The sequence below is a fragment of the Rutilus rutilus genome (assembly GCF_951802725.1).
Source record: "Rutilus rutilus genome assembly, chromosome: 5".
NCBI classification, from domain to species: domain Eukaryota; kingdom Metazoa; phylum Chordata; class Actinopteri; order Cypriniformes; family Leuciscidae; genus Rutilus; species Rutilus rutilus.
In genome coordinates, this window is record NC_140213.1 from 47,675,629 (window position 1) to 47,697,318 (window position 21,690).

The following is a 21,690-nucleotide window of genomic DNA, read 5'->3' on the forward strand; positions in this document are numbered from 1 at the left end:
TTAATTCTGGTATGTGTGTTACATTTACTGCCTTTGTCTAAGAAGTTAACAGCATAATCCAGCAGCAGCAATGCACCTGTAAAAACTGCATATAGGCAAACACTTGTTTGTCATTTAACTAGGTACTTTCAATAATTGTACCTAAAATTATTGCATAAATAGTTTGCTCAAGCTAACTGGTGTTCTGGAGTTTTCATTTTTATTTTATATGCTATTTGTTAGGGGTGTAACGATTCGTTTTAACAACGATTCGATTCGTATCGCGATTCGTGGTTGTCGATACGATTCAAGGACGATATTGGTTCATTTAGAACGGTACGATCCGATACGATTCAGTGACTTGAAATCGATTCAGTGACTTTTTAGCCAAAGATTCTTGAAAGAGAATCAGGTAACAATTAATTATGCACGTGCAATTAAAGAGTGCATGCTATGAGCACAGTATAACGATGAAAGGACATGAGATTTCGTTTTTCTGAGGTGAGAGACTTTATTTCGTTACAAGTTATGAAAATAATGATAGAATAATGACACGGACATATAGCCTGACAACATCATCAGACTGCAGATACTGAATGTGGACAACACTTTTTCTAATTTAAAACGTAACGACGTTGCATGCTTGTAGTTTATTTTGTGCTTTATAGCTAGTGAAACTATATAAGCCTGCAGCGCGCGCCGCCGCATTTGCGCGTGCAATTGAAGAGTGCGCGCTACTGCAGTATAGTGGCTGAGAGGACAGGAAAGTCCGTTTTTCTGAGGTGAGAGACTTTGCGCTGCTTGTTGTCTTCACGCTGCTGCTGGCGTGTCACGCATGGCGATCACGTCACAGATAGGCAGACTGAATCGAGTAACGGTTAACGCCTTTATCATTAAAAGTGCTTAGAAAAAAACATCCTGTTTTTGCCGGTGATTTAAGTCTGACGTGCTTAAATCCAATGCGTTATTTCATAGTATCGATACAATCGATTCATTACCTTTTAAAACGATGTTAGATCGATATATGTCTAGATCGATATAACTTGCCGAGCACAGATCGATGTAGTTGGATCATTAAGAATATAAATCGATATATCGATGTAGTTGATGAATCGTTACACCCCTACTATTTGTAGTTTCACATTATCACAGCTTCATTAATGCTTGTTCTTCTGATGTCTGTAATTTGTTTAACCATATGTTTCATATATGGATGTGAATTTGGTTACATTTTGTTGTTGTACCCATCTTTGTTTTTATGCTTTTAGGACCTTGAGCACAAAATTATTGTATTCATAAAGAATGAGCTGAAAAAGTTTAAGAAAATACTAAAAAAGGAGAACACCCAATACTTTGTGCAGGACTATATAGATGACATGTGTAGCATCAAAGAAGCAGCTCTTGATATCACACTGTACTTCCTAAAAAGTATGAAGCAAGATGAACTTGCAGATACTCTAAAAGGTAAGAGGCTCATGACCATCTGTCATGTTGTCACTTAAAGTCAGGAGAGAAAAGTAGGATCAAGTATTTTAATTTCTGTTTGTGTGTTTAGATGAGCTTGTCTTTATTCATCAACAACAACAACTCAAATTGAACCTGAAGAAGAAGTATCGATGTGTGTTTGAAGGAATTGCAAAGCAAGGTGACTCCATAGATCTGAATGACATCTACACAGATCTCTATATCACTCAGGGTGGCAGTGACCAGGTCAATACAGAACATGAGGTGAGACAGATTGAGATTTCCAGGCGTGCTGAATCACAAGAGATACAGATTGAATGCACAAATTTGTTTGAATCACCTGAACAAGGCAAGAAGATCAGAACTGTACTGACAAAAGGAGTTGCTGGCATCGGTAAATCCATCTCGGTGCAAAAGTTTATTCTGGATTGGGCTGAAGGAAGCAAAAATCATGATATCAGCTTCATATTTTCTCTTCCATTCAGAGAGATGAATTTAAAGGAGAAAGAAAAACAAAGCTTGATGAACCTTATTAGTCAGTTTTTCCCAGAGATAAAAAGACTGAACCTTACAAGAGAGGATAAATTCAAAGTCCTGTTCATTCTTGATGGATTGGATGAATGTCGCCTTCCTTTAAACTTTAAGGACAATGAGACGTGGCGTGATGTATCGTCACCAGCCTCTCTGGATGTTCTCCTAACGAACCTCATCAAGGGAAATCTTCTTCCTTCTGCTCTCATCTGGATCACCACCAGACCAGCGGCTGCCACTAAGATTCCTCCTGACTGTGTCGACCGCGTGACAGAGGTCAGAGGGTTCAATGACGCACAAAAGGAAGAGTACTTCAGAAAAAGATTCACTGATGAGAAAATGGCCAACAGAATCATTGATCACGTTAAACAATCAAAGAGTCTCTTCATCATGTGCCACATCCCAGTCTTCTGCTGGATTGCAGCCACTGTCCTCCAAAACATTTTGGAGGAGAAAATAAATAATACAAAAAATCTGACTGAGGACGCCTCTATAACACTGCAGGAATCAAATACTGAAGACCTTCCCAAGACTCTGACACAAATGTACACACACTTTCTCCGCTTTCAGATCCAGCAGAGCAGACAAAAGTATGATGGAGAATACAGACCAGATGTTTCCTGGGATAAAGATGCCATCCTTTCACTGGGGAAACTGGCATTTCATCAGCTGGAAAAAAACAACCTGATCTTCTATGACACAGACCTGAAGGACTGTGGTATTGATGCCTCTAAAGCATCAGTGTTTTCAGGCATGTGTACACAGATCTTTAAAGAGGAAACGGGAATCATTATTGGTACCATGTACTGCTTTGTTCACTTGAGCATTCAAGAGTTTATTGCAGCCCTTTATGCACATCTTTTTCTAGACATCAATAAGAAAAGTGTGTTTGTTCAAGAGTCTACAGAGCAGGAAAACAAAAATGAAGCCATGATTGATTTGCTGAAAACTGCAGTGGACAAGGCGCTCGCAAGTGACAATGGACATCTGGATCTTTTCCTTCGATTCCTTCTTGGTCTATCACTTCAGTCTAATTATCCACTCTTACGAGGTCTGTTGACACAGCAAGACAGCAATGACCAGAGCAACAAGGACATAGTTCAGTACATCAAGCAAAAGTTTGAAGAAAATTTATCTCCAGAAAGGTCCATCAATCTGTTCTACTGTCTGAATGAACTGAATGACCAAACTCTGGTTAAAGACATTCAAACACAACTTAGAGAAGGAAGTCTCTCATCTCACCTTTCACCTGCCCAGTGGTCTGCTCTGGTCTTTGTGTTGTTGACATCAGAGGAGGAGCTGGAAGACTTTGAGCTTGAGAAATTTAAGAAATCAGACGAGTGTCTAATTAGACTATCAGCGGTCATCAAAGCCTCCAAAAGAGCTCTGTAAGTCTTTTACTTTTTGTTTTTATCTGAATTAATTCTTAATTGTATACCATCTATATATTTAATTTATATCTGTAGTTTTTATTTATTTATATTTTTCCTCTAATGAATACAGTGGAAATAAAGTCTAATTTGACTATTTTATTATAATTTTAGTATATAAGTATTATGTAGAAAACTCTGTAATCTGTAATTCTTTTGTAGGCTAAATGACTGTAACTTGACATACAAAAGCTGTTCGGCTCTGGCTGCAGTTCTTGGATCAGATTCCAATCTGAAAGAGTTGAACATGAACAATAATAATCTGCAGGATTCAGGAGTGAAGCTGCTCTGCACTAGACTGGAGAGTGTAAAGTGTAAATTGGAGACACTTTGGTAAGTTATTTGATGTAACAATTAGAACAAAGGGAAATATTGTTAATTAATTGTGGTAATTTTTAAATACTATTAAGAATGAACTGATATATAGCGAAGGTAATATCTGAGTTGACTAATCTGTTCATCCAATGAACATTCAGTATAATCAAGGTCAAGGTGTCTTTTTTAGTACCCTAGGATAAATTTGTTGTGCAGACAGGAGATTGAGCAATCCATGTAAAAAAAAAAAAAAAATCATAAAACTTTAAAACATGAAACACTACGCTGATAACGACGAAGTTTGTTGACTAACGTTGCTTTTGGGAACCGCAATTGATGTCCGAATTCCAGACATCATACTTTACTATATACCTACTATAGTTTTCATACCAGACTAAGCTGATGCAAGATTTTTTTCAGTCAGTTTACTCTCTACTTCACATTAATACCTGTTTAGCTTTTAAAATTTTAATTTTAACTTCCCTTTTTGCTGCTTCTCTTTGGGCCTCATTTATCAGTCTTAACGTAGAAACGAGCGCAGATCCGAGCACAGAAATCATCTTGCAACAGGGTTCACGTGTGATTTCATAATTCATGAGACATTTGTATGCTGCCAATCCCATCCTATGACTGATCATACATTGATAAATGTGCCAGCTGAAAACAGTCATTTAAATATCACGCCCCAAATTTTAGAAGCCTTGCCCTTTAGTGCCCTTTAGTTTATGACATATAGAAATTGGCACACTTGACTCAATGGATGGACGAACTGACAGGAGTGGCCTGACATCTACACTTACATAAAAGAAAAACCGAGTGTGTATAGTGTGTATAATTGTAGAAAGAGAGACGACACAAAAGGTTTCATTTATGTTTAGTCTCTGGTCGTTGGTAAACTGCTACTGTAGTTGTACGACTAACAAAGTTAGCTATTGCGCGTAAAAAGTAAGCGTTACGTGAGAAATCACTTAGTTCCCCAATTTCTGATTAGGTGGGCATGAATGAGAAATCTTTAGACATGTAATCAAACCATAATCCATACCAACAAAAGACAATAGTTTATTCAACCTGAACTGATATGAAGTGTGCGCTGCAAACGCAAGCATTTTTCATGATCGTTTCTGTCCGCTCCGCACGTTTTATTGTGTTGTTTAACCACAGCTGAATTAGCTTGATAGCATACTGCACAGTTAACATGGCTGAAGTTACACACTGTTTGAGAGACTTAATAAGAATGAAGATGCATTTATGAATTATACAGACAATGAGCATTTTGGGGTAAAAAATAAAATAACGGCATGGCTTTGGTCTTTGTGAATACAGTAAGAAACAACAGACAATGTGCTAACGAAACATATTCAGAAAGGCAATTTACAAACATCACAAAATAAATATGAAATTGGATCATGAACAGTTGGTTTCGATCCATCTCCATCACCTTCTGCGGAAATCCTGTGTTTTACTCACCCTCGTGTGCAAAGCAGTCTGGTGTAAAATTACATACACAATGTAAAATTGACCTGTTTTCTTGGACACATTCCGTTCATAAATAAAATTACACCACTGCGTACTTAGTGGCTCAGATGCTGGAGTTTATGGAAACTCCATGTTTATTATTACATAATGTTGACGTAGCTGACACATATCACAGGCTCACGGATTGTAGGTGGTGCTGTCCCACAGAGTTTTGCTCCAACCCAACTCACCATCCTTCACATAGCTTTAGTAGTCCTGAAGATATTGAGGTGTGTATGATTAGGGTTGGAGCTAAACTATGCTGTTTATGATTTATGGGGATTATAAAACAAGGAGTGGGTGGATTTTTACCATTATAGGGTGGTTATTTACACACACTGTGGAAACACCTGTGTTCAAACTTATAAAGTACATTTTGTATAATAGGTCCCCTTTAAATTAAATGGTAGCCTATTCAAAACAAGAATGTTTCGGGGAAAAAATAGCTATACATTTATATTAAATTATAAATAAAAACAAATGGGACCTATTATGCAAAAATTACTTTTATAAGGTGTTTGAACACATATGTGTGTCCACAGTGTGTGTAAACAACCAGCCTAAAATGGTTAATATCCACCCAATCCTTTTTTTTAAATCCCCATAAATCATAAACATTCTCTCAAAACAAGCGATTCCAGATTTCTCCCTACAATGATGTCAATGAAATCTGGATTCGCTTGTTTTGAGAAAATATTTTGTTTGTTTTTGAGAGACCCACCCACTGGTGACGATCTCCTATTAGCATAGACACAGCCCTGAGTGAGAAGCACAGAGTCCGCCATTGTTATATTGTTGCTAGAACAGCTAGTGCAGGGATAGACAACATCGGTCCTGGAGTGCAGCTGTTCTGCATAGTTTAGCTTTAACCCTATCAAACACACCTGAATGTCTTCAGGATTATTAAAGCTACTTGAAGGGAAGGTGAGTTGGGTCGGAGCAAAACTCTGCAGGACAGCAGCACTCAGGACTGACCATCTGTTATATGTCTTATATGCCTGTTATATGTCTCAGCTACGTAAACATTATAACTGATCTGTTGATGGCTGTAATAATAAACATAAGAGTCTCCATAAACTCCCATTTCATTTATGAAGGGAATGTGTCCAAGTAAATTAATATACCAGTATGTGAAAGTCATTTGACACCAGACTACTTTGCACATAAGTAAAACACAGGATTTACAAAAGTTGATTCTGAAAGATGGATCGATACCAACTTTTCATGATCCAATTTCATATGTATATTGTGATGTTTACAAGTTGCCTTTCTGAATGTGTTTCGTTAGCAAATCTCCAATGTAAAATCAACATCATAGTGTAATGTTGATTCAACAAAATTACCATAGATTATTTTTTTTCATTTCAATATTGATTCCGCATCAGTGATGTAGAATCATAGTATAGTGTTGATTCAATAGCATTACCATTGATTTGTGGTTGAAATCTTAACATTGCTTCACCTGTAACTGAGGGTGCAACAGTGATACTAAAGCAACATCACTTTGTAACGTTAATTCAATGCAATTACTTCAGTAAAAACTTCAGGTTTCCAATTGGCACTAATAAAGACACCTTCACCGTTGGACCCAGAAAAAGGAACTTTTAACAGTCACTCTAAATTGTCTCAAATAAGGTTTGAATACTTCTCACTGATTAGACAACTCATTTTAATTCAAATGGCTCTCAGGATTCTCCTCCTGATTCTCATTAGGCTCTTTTCTTCAGAGCAAACATCCGAGGATATCTAGGGTATATCCTTGGGCTTGTGCATAGAGGCTCCAGGGAGCAACATACTCTCTAGAACGAGAGGAGTAACGTTAGCTTGACCTGAACATGTCAGTGTCAGCAAGCATGTCGTTCATCTCTGTGAGCGATCTCTCAAGAGTGAACCTGATGATGAACCTGATTAGACAACTCATTTTTATACAAATGGTTCATTCAGGTCAAACTTACACAGCAATTACATGAGATAAATTTTGTTAAACACTTTTAAACATCAGTATTAATAATAGCTGGAAAGTAAAATTCATAACAATCAAATAATCTTTTCAGGTTGTAGTCTTCTGATCTTTTCTCTACTTCCTACAGTTAATGGTACAGTTGTGTGTCTTCATCATGTTTTGTAATATTTTATTTAGGCTCAGTAAGTGTGATCTAACAGAGGAAAGCTGTTCAGCTCTGGCTTCAGTACTCAGTTCAGACTCCAGCATTCTGAAGGATCTTGACCTGAGCAATAATAATCTGCAGGATTCAGGAGTGAAGCTGCTCTCTGTTGGACTGAAAAATAACTGTAAACTGGAGAAACTCAGGTCAGATGATTTCTAACATATTAAAGGTCTCTTTTGTTTGCATCTATATCTTATTTTTTCTATTCTCTAATTTGTACAAGAAAGAAACGATAATTCACGAACCATTTCCTTTAGGGCTTAAAATTGTTCTGGTGATTTTAAGTATAACTAGTTAATAAGCTGAATCTTATATTTTCATTTCTGTTGTAGACTTTCAGACTGCAGTATCACAGAAGAAGGTTATAAAGCTCTGGCTTCAGCTCTGAGATCAAACCCTTCACACCTGATAGAGCTGGATCTCAGAGGAAATGATCCTGGACAATCAGGAGTGAAGGAGCTCGATGATTTACTACAGGATCAGAAGTGTCAACTCAAGACACTGAAGTGAGTTTTTTTTTTTTTTTTTATAAATGTGCAGTAGTTTTAATGCCCCCATGCTGAGGGGATGTTTGCCAATCACGACTGTGACAAGCACAAATACATTTACTACTTAACTGGTACGCACCAGGCTGTCAGTAGCACTACCTCCTATGGCCACTGCCCAAGTTTCATGCTTTAATAAGGGAGCACCTTTGTGATTTCACACGAAGGACTTAGAGAGGGGTTCCTTAATGGCCCAGACCCAAATGCCTCTAGCCTGCCACTTTTCAGGGGGACCAACGTCAACCCCCATACCAGGGAGGCTATCATGCTCTATCAGCTGAAGCCAACAACCTGCTTTCTTTAAAGAATGAACCTGACCACAGTCTCTAACCAGAGACAGATACCGCCTCCACAGGGCTATGGGGAGTGGAGGCCTCAGCAGGATGACTCTCGAAGAAGAGGAGGCCTGCCACACTCACACCAATGTGGTCTCTAGTGTTTTCTCTTACAACGTGGGAAACAGCTCCTCACCCAGACAGCAGAGGACATGAGTGTCACCAGATATCTGAAATCTTTTACACGGGTCGGCACACTTCCTGAAGTGCTTGTAGGAAGCCATGATATTCTCTCCACAGTACCAGCAACACAGTCCCTGAAAAGGGAAACAAAAAGAGGATGACACGTTCTCTAGGCGCCCTTTTATACTTCCTGGTCTCGCTAGTAGTGACGCCATGGCTGTCGCCGGCCAATACGATTGCCGTGATAACACAGTACTTCAGTCATCAGTCACACTGAGGCGTTCTCCAAAGCGTCTCAGGGCGCAGTGCAAGTTCCCTTTCGAAAGGGAACTAAAGGCTCTTGGAAAAACTTGTGAAAATTCATTATATGGCACGTAATGTCAATGTACTTCCTCTATCTCCAGGTTTTTGAGTCCTCCTGCAGATGAAGCCTGTCAGTATGTGAGAGGAATTGTGGGTAAAAACCCGTTACTCCTGAGAGAGCTGAATCTGAGTAAACGTGAACTAGGAGACACAGGAGTGAATCAGATCGCTGCTCTACTGCAGGATAAACACTGTAAACTCAACACACTGATGTGAGTATTTTACTTGGTCTAATACTTAACATGTAAAATATCTATAAAAATAACATTGTCATTTTTCATAAAGAAAGTTTTAAGATTAAATGAAGAGTGTTTCCTTTTTCTTTCTCTTCAGGCTGAATAATAACAGTATTACAGCAGAAGATTGTGCGGCTCTGACTTCAGCGTTTAATTCAAACCCTTCAAACCTGATAGAGCTGGATCTGAGTGAGAATAAACTAGGAAACTCAGGAATTGAGAAGATCTGTGTTCTGTTGGAAAATATACAATGCAGATTGACTAAACTGAAGTGTGTATTTTTATTTATCCACATTTCAATATGATAATATATATTATAGTCTTGAAAATTATGAAGATTATTAAGGCTAAAATATATTAGTTGCAGTATTATTAAATATTGTACTAAGCACTGTAAGTATGAATTAATATGTAAATCTCTATTAATGAGAAATTCAGTTTAATAAGTTTATTTTAAGTTATTATTGGTTCCATTTCATGATTTTAATATGAAAATTTGAAATTTAGTTTGCTTGTTTTTTTTAGTGTAGAACATGCACAATTTGTGTTCTGTTCTTATAAATTGTAGAATAACTGAATAAGCGTCTGAATGTTACATTTTCCTTTCTGTTCTAGACTCTCAGACTGCAGTATCACAGAAGAAGGTTATAAAGCTCTGGCTTCAGCTCTGAGATCAAACCCTTCACACCTGATAGAGCTGGATCTCAGAGGAAATTATCCTGGACAATCAGGAGTGAAGGAGCTCAGTGATTTACTACAGGATGAACGCTGTAAATTAAAGACCAGGTGATTAATGTCTTAAAATATTTCAAAATAAGCCACAAATGTGATATCTGCTATATGAAACTAAGGGGATTGGGAATTGGAGAGGAATGGCAATTAAAGGTTGAGGAATTTACAGCATACCTATTACTGAAATTCAACAGTCACACAACTATATTTTGTGACACGAACCTTGTGATAAAACATAATTACATAATTTTGAATTTCTGATTAGACTTCTCCAAAACTAATTTTAAAATCAGTTAACACCATTTCTGTAATCGTATAACAATCTTCTAATTCTCAAATTTAAAATTTTAGATAAATTATAGCATTCTGGGTAATAAGCTTCCAGAAAGCTCCATGGAAATTTTATAAAATAATGTCATTATGTTTTAAATAATGTTGTGTATATGACTTGAAAATTCTTAATTTGATTCTTGATACAATTCAATTAATCATTTTTACTAGCCCCCACCAAAACTAAAATAAATAAATAAAATAGTTATTTTTGACCCATAACTTTGTATAAGGTTGAAACCTACATTTTAGTTACCAGTGAAATTTCACAATTTCGATACCACAACTAAAAGTACTAGAAAAACAATGGAAAAGCACAGTCAAGTGAAAATTATCTGCTTGAATGGATTTGATACACAGCCTTCGGTATAGATATCTGTTTAAGGTGGAGACTGGTTCCTACATTCGCCACATTGCTGTACCTAGCTAAGTGACTGACTCAAATCATTAGAAATAATTTACTGAATACAGTTAGAAATAATCAAGGTTCCTCACAATAATTATATATTAGTTTTGATATATTTTAACATACAGTAAACATTTTTTATTGATTTTGCATTGTTTTCGCATTGTGCATCATGTATTTGCTTAGCTTGAAAGAATGGAAGGTGCAAAAAAACAAACATTTTGACAGAATTATCTAAAATACTCTTCTGTGTTCTGTAGGTTTTTGAAAAGTGATGCTGCACAGGAAGCGTGTGAGTGTCTCACTAAAGTTCTGGGCAGAAGTCCATTATTACTGACAGAACTGGATCTGAGTGAAGATAAATTAGGAGATCTGGATGGAGAGAAGCTCTCTGCTCTTTTGATGGACTCTCATAGCAAAGTGGAGAAAATCAAGTGAGTCATCATGATTTAAACATTATAACTTCTCTGTTAATTCATTATATGAGACTATCAGTTACATATGTGATCAAAATTGAAGACCTGCTGATCTGATGTGTGTTGAATATGTGCTGAATAATAAATAATGCTGTTTCTGTGTTTAGGCTGAATAATTGTGATCTGACAGAGAAAAGTTGTTCAGTTCTAGCTACTGTTCTCTCCTCCAAAACCATCCTGAAAGAGCTGAACCTGAACAACAGCCGTCTGCTGGACTCTGGAGTCAAAGAGATCTGTGAGGGACTGAAGAATCCTGTGTGTGAGCTGAAGATACTCAAGTGAGTACAGTTCACCACATTTTAAGGATGTTTGATAACTTTTTTGTGCTGATCTAATACTAATATTTTCTTAGTGCTATGTGCACATTTTAACTAAATTAAAGATATTAAAATCAACCCAATGTTTACAGGTTTATTGTAATTAATTATACAAGTGGTCTGTCTGAATATTCAAATCTGATTGGCTGGAAGTTGTGCAATAAAACAGTTTAATTCACATGTTCAGGTCAGGTTCGTTCTATATTAATGCACTGTTTTCATTTAAGCACACAAACATACATCACTCGCACACAGAGGGTCCTATCATACACCGGTGCAATGTGGCACCAGGCGCAATGCAAGTGTTTTTTGTTAGTTCCAGCCCGACGCAGTTATCATTTTCGCGTCCTGGGCCGCGTTGTTTAAAAATCAAATGCATTTGCGCCCATTTGTGCACCCATATGGGCTGCTGGTCTGAAAACAAGGTGTGTTCAGGTGCGTTGGGCGCATTTGCAACAACTGAACGACCATCTGACTTCTCAAAGTCTCACTGCCATAGTGATGTGATTGATCTGCAGGCAAATTTTCCATAGCTCCTGACGTTACTGGAGTAGCTTTAAAAATGTATAAAAATCGAGGTAGCTACTAACATCACATCTTTTATGCATCGCCGGCGACTATGTGATGCAAGATTAAAGTTAACTTAACTTTGCATGCTAAATAAGAAAATATAGGCCTGGTTTCAAAAACAGGGCTTATATTAAGCCATGATTAGGCCTTAGTTCAATTAGGGCATTGTAGTTTTTATAAACATAAATTAGAAAAAACATTACTGGTGTACATATTGAGACAAAACAATGGCACTGACATATTTTAAGATATCAATTAAAACAGCTCAAACATGCATTTTAGTCTGAGACTAGGTTTAAGCCTTGTCTGAGAACCCAGGGTATAGTGTTCTTGGGTTTTTGTTTTCATTCTGAAATGCGAGTGACATTATGGAGGATTCTGCTCTATACAACTCTATTTTGACAACAAAATCACAAACCTAAAGATGAAATAGAATTTCATTTTGAGTGCGATAATAACACCAAACACAAATTTAAATCAACAAGAATGCTTCAAGAAGAAGAAAAAGTTGAACAACATTTTGGTCCAGTCAGGGCCCAGACCTATATCAGATCAATAACTTGTGGAATGAATTGAGGAGACCTATAGACAGGAGATCCCTCTGAAATTTGATTAGCTCTTAACAAACTACCTGGAGCTAACCTATGAAACGCCCTATTTAACCTATTTAAAAAGTCCAGTGAAGGGGAGATTCTCAGCTTTTCAGTGGTATCACATTTGTCTCGTTGGACATTCAGGGGCTCGTTAGTAAGCGTGGTTGCATCATCAAGTTCTGCAGCATTGATTCATCAAGGAAACACATTCATTTTGTTCTTCTGAGTCAAACGGCAAGGTTTTGCTGAAGTTTTGGTCTTTTGAACCACCAAATTAGCCAAAAGTAAAAGTAGTTGCGTGCATATTTGCATGCATGAAAACAAACACAAAATAACAGATTTGCATAAGAGCACTCTCTGACAAAGCACAGCAAAACATATGACACTTTGGCATGACACAAACCAAAACTAAGGATACATTTAAATCAGAGGGCTAAAATCAGGGTAGAATATGGCCATTTATTTCTAAATTATTAGAAGCACACGGCGCAAGTGCACTTAGTGTGTGTCCGAATCCACTTTTGCTAGTTTGACGACGGGAAAAATGGTCGGCGCACATGGTCTAAAAGGGTTGTCCCTATTCTCTTAAAGGTGCTGTATGTAGCTTTTCTACCAAAACGAATCCTTTTTTTATTGCCTGTGTGTGAAGGGGTTGTAATCTCACATTAAAATGATCCACTTTGCGGGTTTTGCTATTACCTCTGAAAGCAAGTATTCTTATTTTTATGTGAAGGTCCCGGGTCGGATTTACCGCCAGTGACGTCACCTGCATGCGCGCTCCCGAGCCTCTCGCCTCGTCTAGCCTACTGACTTTGCACTCAACAGCGACGACACTGCAACTTATGACATGGACTTATGACTTATGCAACTTATGACATGTCTGATAACACTAAGAAACGACCTGCGCCCAGCAAAACACAGACTCCAACACAAACTCCACATATTGATAAAAAATAAAATAAAAATGTTCTGCTGAAGCTGGTAAGGCCAGACGTGAATCGGATGAACTTCGGGTAAAAAACACGGATCAACATCAGCAGGGCATTTGAATCATGGAGAAACCTTATCTACAAACCTAGAATGTACATTTCCTGAAGAAAATGTGAAGTGGTGCTTGCAGTGGCAAAATTCGGCACGGTTAATAGGGTTCCATACTTATCATGGTACGAGCATGGAGCATTAGTTCAACGTCAAGCTGATAAAAGTAGCCTATTTTTGTAAGGTTGCAGTGGGAGTTTACCTGAGTTTCCAGCATGTTGTGGTGATGCTTTGTGTGTTGCGTCTCAGTCTGGCCGGTACCCACAGTGCTCGCTCATAAATTCGAGCACGCGCTTGTAAACTTATTGGTTGCAATCTGAAACATCACCGCTAGAGGCCACTGAAAACTACATACAGCTCCTTTAAAAGACACTTAGTATGCCCATTTTTATAAGATGTAAAATAAGTCTCTGATGTCTCCAGAGTGTGTATGTGAAGTTTTATTCAATGTGGCACCAGCCGCAACACAAGTGTTTTTGTTAGTCTCTGCCCGACGCAGTTATCATTTTCGCGTCCTGCGCCGCGTTGTTTAATTAGAAAATGCATTTGCACCCAATGCGTCAGTGCCATTATTTACGTCTGTATTGGTGACAACATTACGAAAACTCAAAGACAACATGCCTGGATCAGTTGGCTCACACACTGGCTGTGATGCAGGACCCTGAAATAGTGGGACTTGGTAGCACCACCTATAAAATCTAGTGTGGCAGCACTCATTGTGTCTACTAATGAGGCACTTTGGGAAAACGTGCGATGCCCCAATGTCAAGTACAGATGTACTGATGAGCTACTGTCCCGTGTGTACAATTTTACAGCAATGCTTTGGCCGTGTTTCTAATTCTTTACCCCACATGCTTGTGGCTTTACACTCCTCTCTGACCGAAGCTTCGTCTTACCCGTTAGTGATGGAACTAACTGAGCAGGACAAGCCATATGCATTCTTGCCAACCTCTATGGCATAGCTTTAGGCTTGTGCAAGCTTGATGGCAGGTTTAGTTGGCTCAGCCTTCTTTGCCAGAGGTATGTCAGAAAAATTTGCGGCGGCTACCATTGGTACCTGGTTGAATTTTTTTACCAGCTGCACAGGAAGACTACCTTAAACTCATTCTCATCATGTGGGGACAGGCTCAGGATCCAGGTCACCTCCAAAAGCCTCTGGTGTCTTGTCACAATTGAATGTCTTGGGCATCTCCCCAAGATTTGTGCTGCAGGGTCGGCTTGTGCGTTTTCATGAATTTATCTCCCTTGCCAGCAAGTGTGCGCTGCAGTGCAAGGGGATTCCTTGTAACTGTTTAGGTATTTATCTTCCAGTTAAATAGAAAAATAGAAATAGTAAATAGAACACTAGTTACAGACGAAACCATGGTTATATGGTTAAGTAGAAGACTGCCTGCCCTCCTCCCAACCCGCATATAATGTTGTACATTTTAATGCATTAATGTGGTACACATTCAGAGAGAAAAATTAAGAGCTCCAACCCCTTTTCAGTTACCAAATTGAAAAGAGTAAAATATGTCTTTACATTGATGTGCACCTGGAGTTTAAAGCTGACTCAGTCTTCTTTTTAGTTGTGATAGTATTTAATAGTGTATTAATATTTGTCATATTAATTACACACTGGTGTTTTTAGTAAGCCAAACCATTTAAATATAATAATAATAATAATAATAAAGACAGAAGTATGCTACTATTGTAATACATTTGCACTGTAAAATAAAACATTATATAAATGGAGCTTCACAGTACAGTAGTAAAATTGATCTTAAAAAAATTGATTTCTACACTTGCAAGAGCTAAACTGTCAAGCTTTTCATTTTAGTGTGTAGATCTTTATATTCCTTTTAAAGTTTACAAACATGTTACAAATACTTCCTTCTTCAAATGTAGTGAAATACTGTAAACTTTTACAGTTACATTTTTACTTATTGCTGCAAACAATTACTCATATCTGGTAAGGTATTCAGATCTAGTGTGATTTTGTCATATTTTGTGATTTCAGACTATTGTCCCGTAATTAATTAATCATAACTACTGTACAAAGTAAAATTTAATATGTAATTTAATTTTTTTTCTGTAGACTTTCAGACTGCAGTATCACAGAAGAAGGTTATAAAGCTCTGGCTTCAGCTCTGAGATCAAACCCTTCACACCTGATAGAGCTGGATCTCAGAGGAAATGATCCTGGACAATCAGGAGTGAAGGAGCTCAGTGATTTACTACAGGATGAGAATTGTCAACTCAAGACACTGAGGTGAGTGCTATTAAAACAACACTCTATAGTCTTAATCCCTTTTTTGCCAAAAGAGAATTCAACTGTCAAAAACACATTTATAAATTCGATTTTGAAAAGACTAAAGGCCGTTTCACAAGATTATGAAAATACCCAAATGAAATGGCATGTAATGTACTTACTCTGTTTCCAGGTTTTTGGGTCATATTGCGGATGAAGCCTGTCAGTATGTGAGAGGAATTGTGGGTAAAAACCCATTACTCCTGAGAGAGCTGAATCTGAGTGAACGTGAACTAGGAGACACACGAGTGAATCAGATCGCTGCTCTACTGCAGGATAAACACTGTAAACTCAACACACTGATGTGAGTTGAACTTTTCTAACATTTTTATTGGACATTTAAATTATCTTAAATCGGGTGAACCCTACAGAACTCACAAGCACTAATCTTCAGTGATCACTAAACGTTGGCATCAAGTATTTTGTGTTTGTAAATTCTCCTTCTTCTGTTCATCATTTTAGGCTGCGTAAGTGTGGTCTAACAGAGGAAAGCTGTTCAGCTCTCGCTACAGTCCTGAGATCAAACTCCAGTCTGAAAGAGCTTGACATCAGCAACAATAATCTGCAGGATTCAGGAGTGAAGAAACTCCAGAACGGATTAGGAAATACAAACTGTACATTGAAGAAACTCAGGTGAGTTCAATGAACCATTATTTTATTTTACTAATCACATTTTTAATTTTCAAATTTAAAATATTACTGTTGTAAATAAAAGGAAAGGAAAATACATGCTTTTGTCAGATGTGATTTTTAAAAATTTTTATTGATTGATTCTCTGATTAAAATAAAATAAAATAAATAAAGTGCATTTGACCGTATTTCATGTAAATCATTTTTCGTGTATTTTTTTTGAGTGGTAATAAATGTCTTTTCTGTAGACTTTCAGACTGCAGTATCACAGAAGAAGGTTATAAAGCTCTGGCTTCAGCTCTGAGATCAAACCCTTCACACCTGATAGAGCTGGATCTCAGAGGAAATGATCCTGGACAATCAGGAGTGAAGGAGCTCAGTGATTTACTACAGGATCAGAAGTGTCAACTCAAGACACTGAGGTGAGACGTGAGGAAATAATATAACATAAATGACATACAGGTGAATTTTATGCCTCTTTTCCACCATCTAGCCAAACTGTTCTCCTTGCTTAAGTTTGATTGACAGGCTATCTGACCAATCATAATCTGCCATCCGCCATTTTGTCCGACAAAGCAGTCAGGAGAGTTTATAGATTAACATCCGTGGATTTGAACTTGATAAACGGAGTGTACTGACGGCTTTCCGCAGTTGAAACAACATTCTTTCAGATGTTCATTCATGTTTATTTGATGCTATAAAATAACTAGAAGAGATGATCGGTTCACGAGCAGCTTTAACTGAGGCGCTACATTGATCTGTCAGACATATTAAAGAGACACAAAATGGTATTTATTGTTTAAATTTCTTTAAAAATTACTAAATTTGAAAGATGACACTTTGTTTTATATAAAAAGTATCCGTCTCTGTCCTGTCTGTCGGCGCGTTGTCTGTGTCCTCTCTGCTCCGCAATGTTTTTTTCACTGCGTGAGAACATGATGTGTGGCGAGAGAGTTGTTATATCCTTGTCGGATACAGCAACAGTAACTAAAGGGGGCGGGTCTTTGCAAACTGTCAATTCTGAGTGCCGACGTCACTACCCGCATACTACCTGCATGGTTCTGCACAGTTAGCCAATCGTGCTGAGTACTCCGGCCTGAGGACAGTTTGTAATTGTGCTGTGCCACACCAGGATCAAGTAGAAATATTACTGTAACGGTTTCTTATTGTTCTTCGAACAGTTTGGCCCAAAAGTGGAAAAGTGGCTGTAAATTCAGTAATGCAGTAAACTGCATAATCTTTGTTGTTGTCAAAGTTAACAAGGATTAACAGTAGACTATTAATAAATAAAAAACTACGATTTGCTAAAAACTGAATTAATTCCTGCTTCATCTTCCCTTCTGCAGGTTTTTGAGTCCTACTGCAGATGAAGCCTGTCAGTATGTGAGAGGAATTGTGGGTAAAAACCCATTACTCCTGAGAGAACTGAATCTGAGTGAACGTAAACTAGGAGACACACGAGTGAATCAGATCGCTGCTCTTCTGCAGGATAAACACTGTAAACTCAACACACTGATGTAAGTATTATACATTGTTTTATACTTTACAAAGCATCTTTAAAACAATATACTATTTGATATTACATTTTCAAAATATTGACATTGTAGATTAATCTAAGATTAACTGAGCCATCATATACTGTAGATTAGTGGCCCCTTGCATAAAGTGCTTAGACTAGCCTTACAAATTAGTCATCTCATTTTTTTCTTTAAGACTTATCATCAAGGCCGATTGATCTAATTCAGAAAATTAAGACTGATTAGCCGTAGCTAATTGCTGGTTGACCAGACTAGTTTTTAAGACATAGTTTTAACTTAGCAGCTATTTTCATGCAACTGGCCACAGGGCCACAACAAAAGCTCTCTCATAGGGCCCTATTTTAATGATCTAAGCACATGGTCTAAAGCACACGGCGCAAGTGCACTTAGGGCATGTCCAGATCCACTGCACGCAAGCAGGCCATCTATGGGACAAGCCAGATTCCACCATATCTTTATGTACACAATATTAATCTTTTACATTGTAATCCTTTTTATTTGTAATATTTGGTATGTGTGTGTAATAAGCAGAGTGTATGCTTGTTGTGGACCCGCCTATTGGCGCACATGACTAATGCGCTCTTTAAATAACAAAAAAAAAATACTGGGCCATTGACTTTAGACCAGGTTTCAGCTGGTCAATGGCACAGTCTTATTTCAGTTGCCTCAAAATAGCAACGTGCCAACAATGCGCCTGAACACACCTCGTTTACAGACCAGCAGCCCATGGGCTCACAGATGTGCACAAATGCATTTGCTATTTAAACAACGTGGGGCAGGACGTGAAAATGATAACTGCATCGGGCAGAATCTAGCAGAAAATACTTGTTTAACACCTAGCGCTGCATTGCACCGCGTGTATGATATGACCCATAGAGTGCACAGAAACGTGATGTATTCTAGTAGGTTTGACCAGTGCGAGTGCGCATTTAGAGTGGCATTAGTCTGTTTTATATATATTTATCTATATTTGGTCTATTAAAATGCATTTAGATTTCCCCAAAATTTAAGATAAGGGGGCAAAAATGCCGCTGTATGTCTGAATGAATCACCAGTTTGAATGAATCGTTTGAATTGCAATGACTCACTCATTAAAGGTCCCGTTTTTCGTGTGTTTTTGAAGCTTTGATTGTGTTTACAGTGTGCAATATATCATGTGTTCATGTTTCGCGTGTAAAAAAACACAGTATTTTTCACACAATTTACTTATCTGTATACCGCTGTTTTCACTGTCCTAAAAACGGGCTGATGACTTCCTTGTTCTATGAAGTCCCTCCTTCAGAAATACGTAACGAGTTCTGATTGTGCCAGCGGTTCCTGTGTTGTGATTCGACAGCAGCTTAGCGCACGTTGCCCGGAAAGGTCACGCCTCTTACCATAACGTGGAGATGCATGCGCTCAGGGAAGGCCAAACAAAGGTGATTGGACTCCTGGATGAAAATAACAGCGTCTCGACAACATGGCGACAAACACACTGTACAAACGCAACTCTTCCTCTTCTCCGTGGGAGCGCAACAAGACCACGCCCCCTTTTTTTGTGTATTCCTGTGGGCGGAGGTTAGTCAAAAAACTGTTCTAGTGACGTCATTAAAGAAGGAAGTAGAGGGATGTAGTCCAAACCGGCCGTTCGCTGTAGGGGACTTCTGTTAAATAAAATATCTCGCTTGGCATTGAACTTTGAGCTTTATAATTTTACAGATATTATTTATACTCTAACAACAACATTACACACTAACTAAAGTTTGAAACATGGGATCACGAAGACCGGGACCTTTAACAGTGAATTGCTGCCACCTACTAGCTGTTTTAATTCACAATTTAAAGTATCTTTTTATTTTTATTAACAATTTCAAATATCAGTATTCAGCTTTTTATGTTTAAAACATCAAAATATTATTTATGCATTTGTAACTGCAGGTTAAATGTATTCATGTCCCACTGAGTTGCATTAAACAGTCTGTGACTGTAAATGCATCTAAATGTCACTTCAGAAGCAGCTTCTGTGTTTCCTCTGCATTGCAAAGATGAATTTTGTTGATACTGATTTAATTTGCTTGGTAACAGCCATTTTGTCTTATTATTCTAATTGACTTCATTGATTAAATGTTAGAATTTAATGCAAAATATGATTTATTTATGATTTTATGCACACATTTAATTAGGTTAGAAAAAAATGCTTCATTAAGCTAAAATGCCCATAAAAGGTAAAAATCTATTTAAACTTATTGGAAAAGTCATTTCTGTCACTACTATCAATAAAATCCCAGAAAATATTGAGATTGACCATTTTTTATGTCAATATCACACACCCTGAGCGACAAGCTTCAATCCATAGAGATTTTGATATATATTTTATATCACTGTAAGTTAGTGTATCTGCAGAGCGCAGGGTTAATTAAAGTTAACATGAGCTAGAAAATAGTAAAACATGATTAATAAGTTATTAAAAGTGCAATAAACTGTAAAAGAGAACTACATTCTGCACTCATAAGCTTACAGGTGGACCCCTGTGTGCACACACACGAAGCATGTCAGCATGCGAGCACCCAATTCAGTTCCCCTGCATAGCCCATTGCACTTAACTATTTTCCTCTCTTTTTTTAAAAGGTTGCCAGCATTTTTGATCATTTTCACCACACTTTCATGGCCCCGAGAATATTTTGTTGCATGAATATCTGAATAGACAATGTATCCAACAAAGGATCCAAAAATCCTCAGATCGGATAGCTATCTGATCGTGAAAAGACCAGGTATAAATGCCTTCCGAAACGCATTCGAGACGGATTTAAATCCAATCGCTCAAACCACAACTGGAGGTGGAGATGCATTCCAGTTAAAACTAAACAAGTCTAAATGCATATGGTTGTTGAAACTACATATGTAAATGCAGTAGCGTACCGTGGGGTTTCAGTAAGGGCCTTCAGTAACGATCAACACTCACGTAGAAATTCTCAAATGTACCCAAAATGACCCAGTGTACTATTGAAATTGATCGTAATGTTATTTTTCCCAAAAATTGTTATTGTACATGTATTCTATCTGATTTAACATTATATAGCAACCTCCCATAGACAGTATGCAACCTCCCCCCACACATGTTGATGACATCAGCGCGGGCTAGCCGTCGACACATCACTGGGCCTCTGGGGCGTTCTTTCACTACGCATCACAATTTGATTGGCTGAAAACACACGTCAGTCAAAGTTATGATCAAATGGAAAATGGCAGCTTCAACGGAAGGCTAGCTATACTAGTGCTGGTCCATGGAGCTGCGTTTAGATGACATATGGAAAATCCAGCTCAGACTCACAAAAAATAACCATATTCTTTCTTTCTGGGAATATAATCGTAACGTACTGATAGACTTGAATTTAGACATGTTCAGACACACAATAATTTAATTTAATTATGAAAAAATATATTTTTTTGATTTTGACAGGGCCAGCAGAGAAGGCCCTGCTGGCCCTGACGGCGCACCACTGTGTAAATGTTACTCCTCCCAAAAATGTCAAAAAAAATAAACGTGTGAGAGTGTGTTATAGGCTATATGAGGTTATAGCCAGATATGAGAGTGCTACTGCAACACACATCACCGCAGATGAGCAGCTGAGCATCTCTTCAGCAAACTGCCGCAAATGAATGTAAAAGTAAGGAAACTAAATGATCTTACCAGTGCTGTTTCTGCGCTCTCTCTTATTACAGTGTTCGATTTTGAAATTAGCTGATGATCAATAAAATGCAGCTCATACTGTATTTGTTGTTTTCG

General features: G+C 37.8%; 2 protein-coding genes across 3 annotated transcripts in view; both read left to right on the forward strand.

Annotated features, from left to right (window-relative positions):
• LOC311290790 (uncharacterized protein) overlaps positions 1–21,690 on the forward strand; it is a 155,643-nt gene that overhangs the window by 100,688 nt on the left and 33,265 nt on the right. The gene's annotated exons all lie outside the window — the stretch shown is intronic.
• The window catches only part of LOC311290813 (NACHT, LRR and PYD domains-containing protein 12-like), a gene marked incomplete at its 3' end in the record, with an annotated part of 49,621 nt that overhangs the window by 17,067 nt on the left and 10,864 nt on the right, over positions 1–21,690 (forward strand). The window contains exons 7-19 of the mRNA XM_084409526.1: positions 1,248–1,443; positions 1,535–3,362; positions 3,567–3,737; positions 7,375–7,545; positions 7,735–7,908; positions 8,810–8,980; positions 9,102–9,275; positions 9,620–9,790; positions 10,733–10,906; positions 11,056–11,226; positions 15,544–15,717; positions 15,890–16,060; positions 16,219–16,389. Of these exons, the coding sequence (XP_084265652.1) occupies positions 1,248–1,443; positions 1,535–3,362; positions 3,567–3,737; positions 7,375–7,545; positions 7,735–7,908; positions 8,810–8,980; positions 9,102–9,275; positions 9,620–9,790; positions 10,733–10,906; positions 11,056–11,226; positions 15,544–15,717; positions 15,890–16,060; positions 16,219–16,389 (3,917 nt within the window). The remainder of the gene's footprint in view (positions 1–1,247; positions 1,444–1,534; positions 3,363–3,566; positions 3,738–7,374; positions 7,546–7,734; positions 7,909–8,809; positions 8,981–9,101; positions 9,276–9,619; positions 9,791–10,732; positions 10,907–11,055; positions 11,227–15,543; positions 15,718–15,889; positions 16,061–16,218; positions 16,390–21,690) is intronic.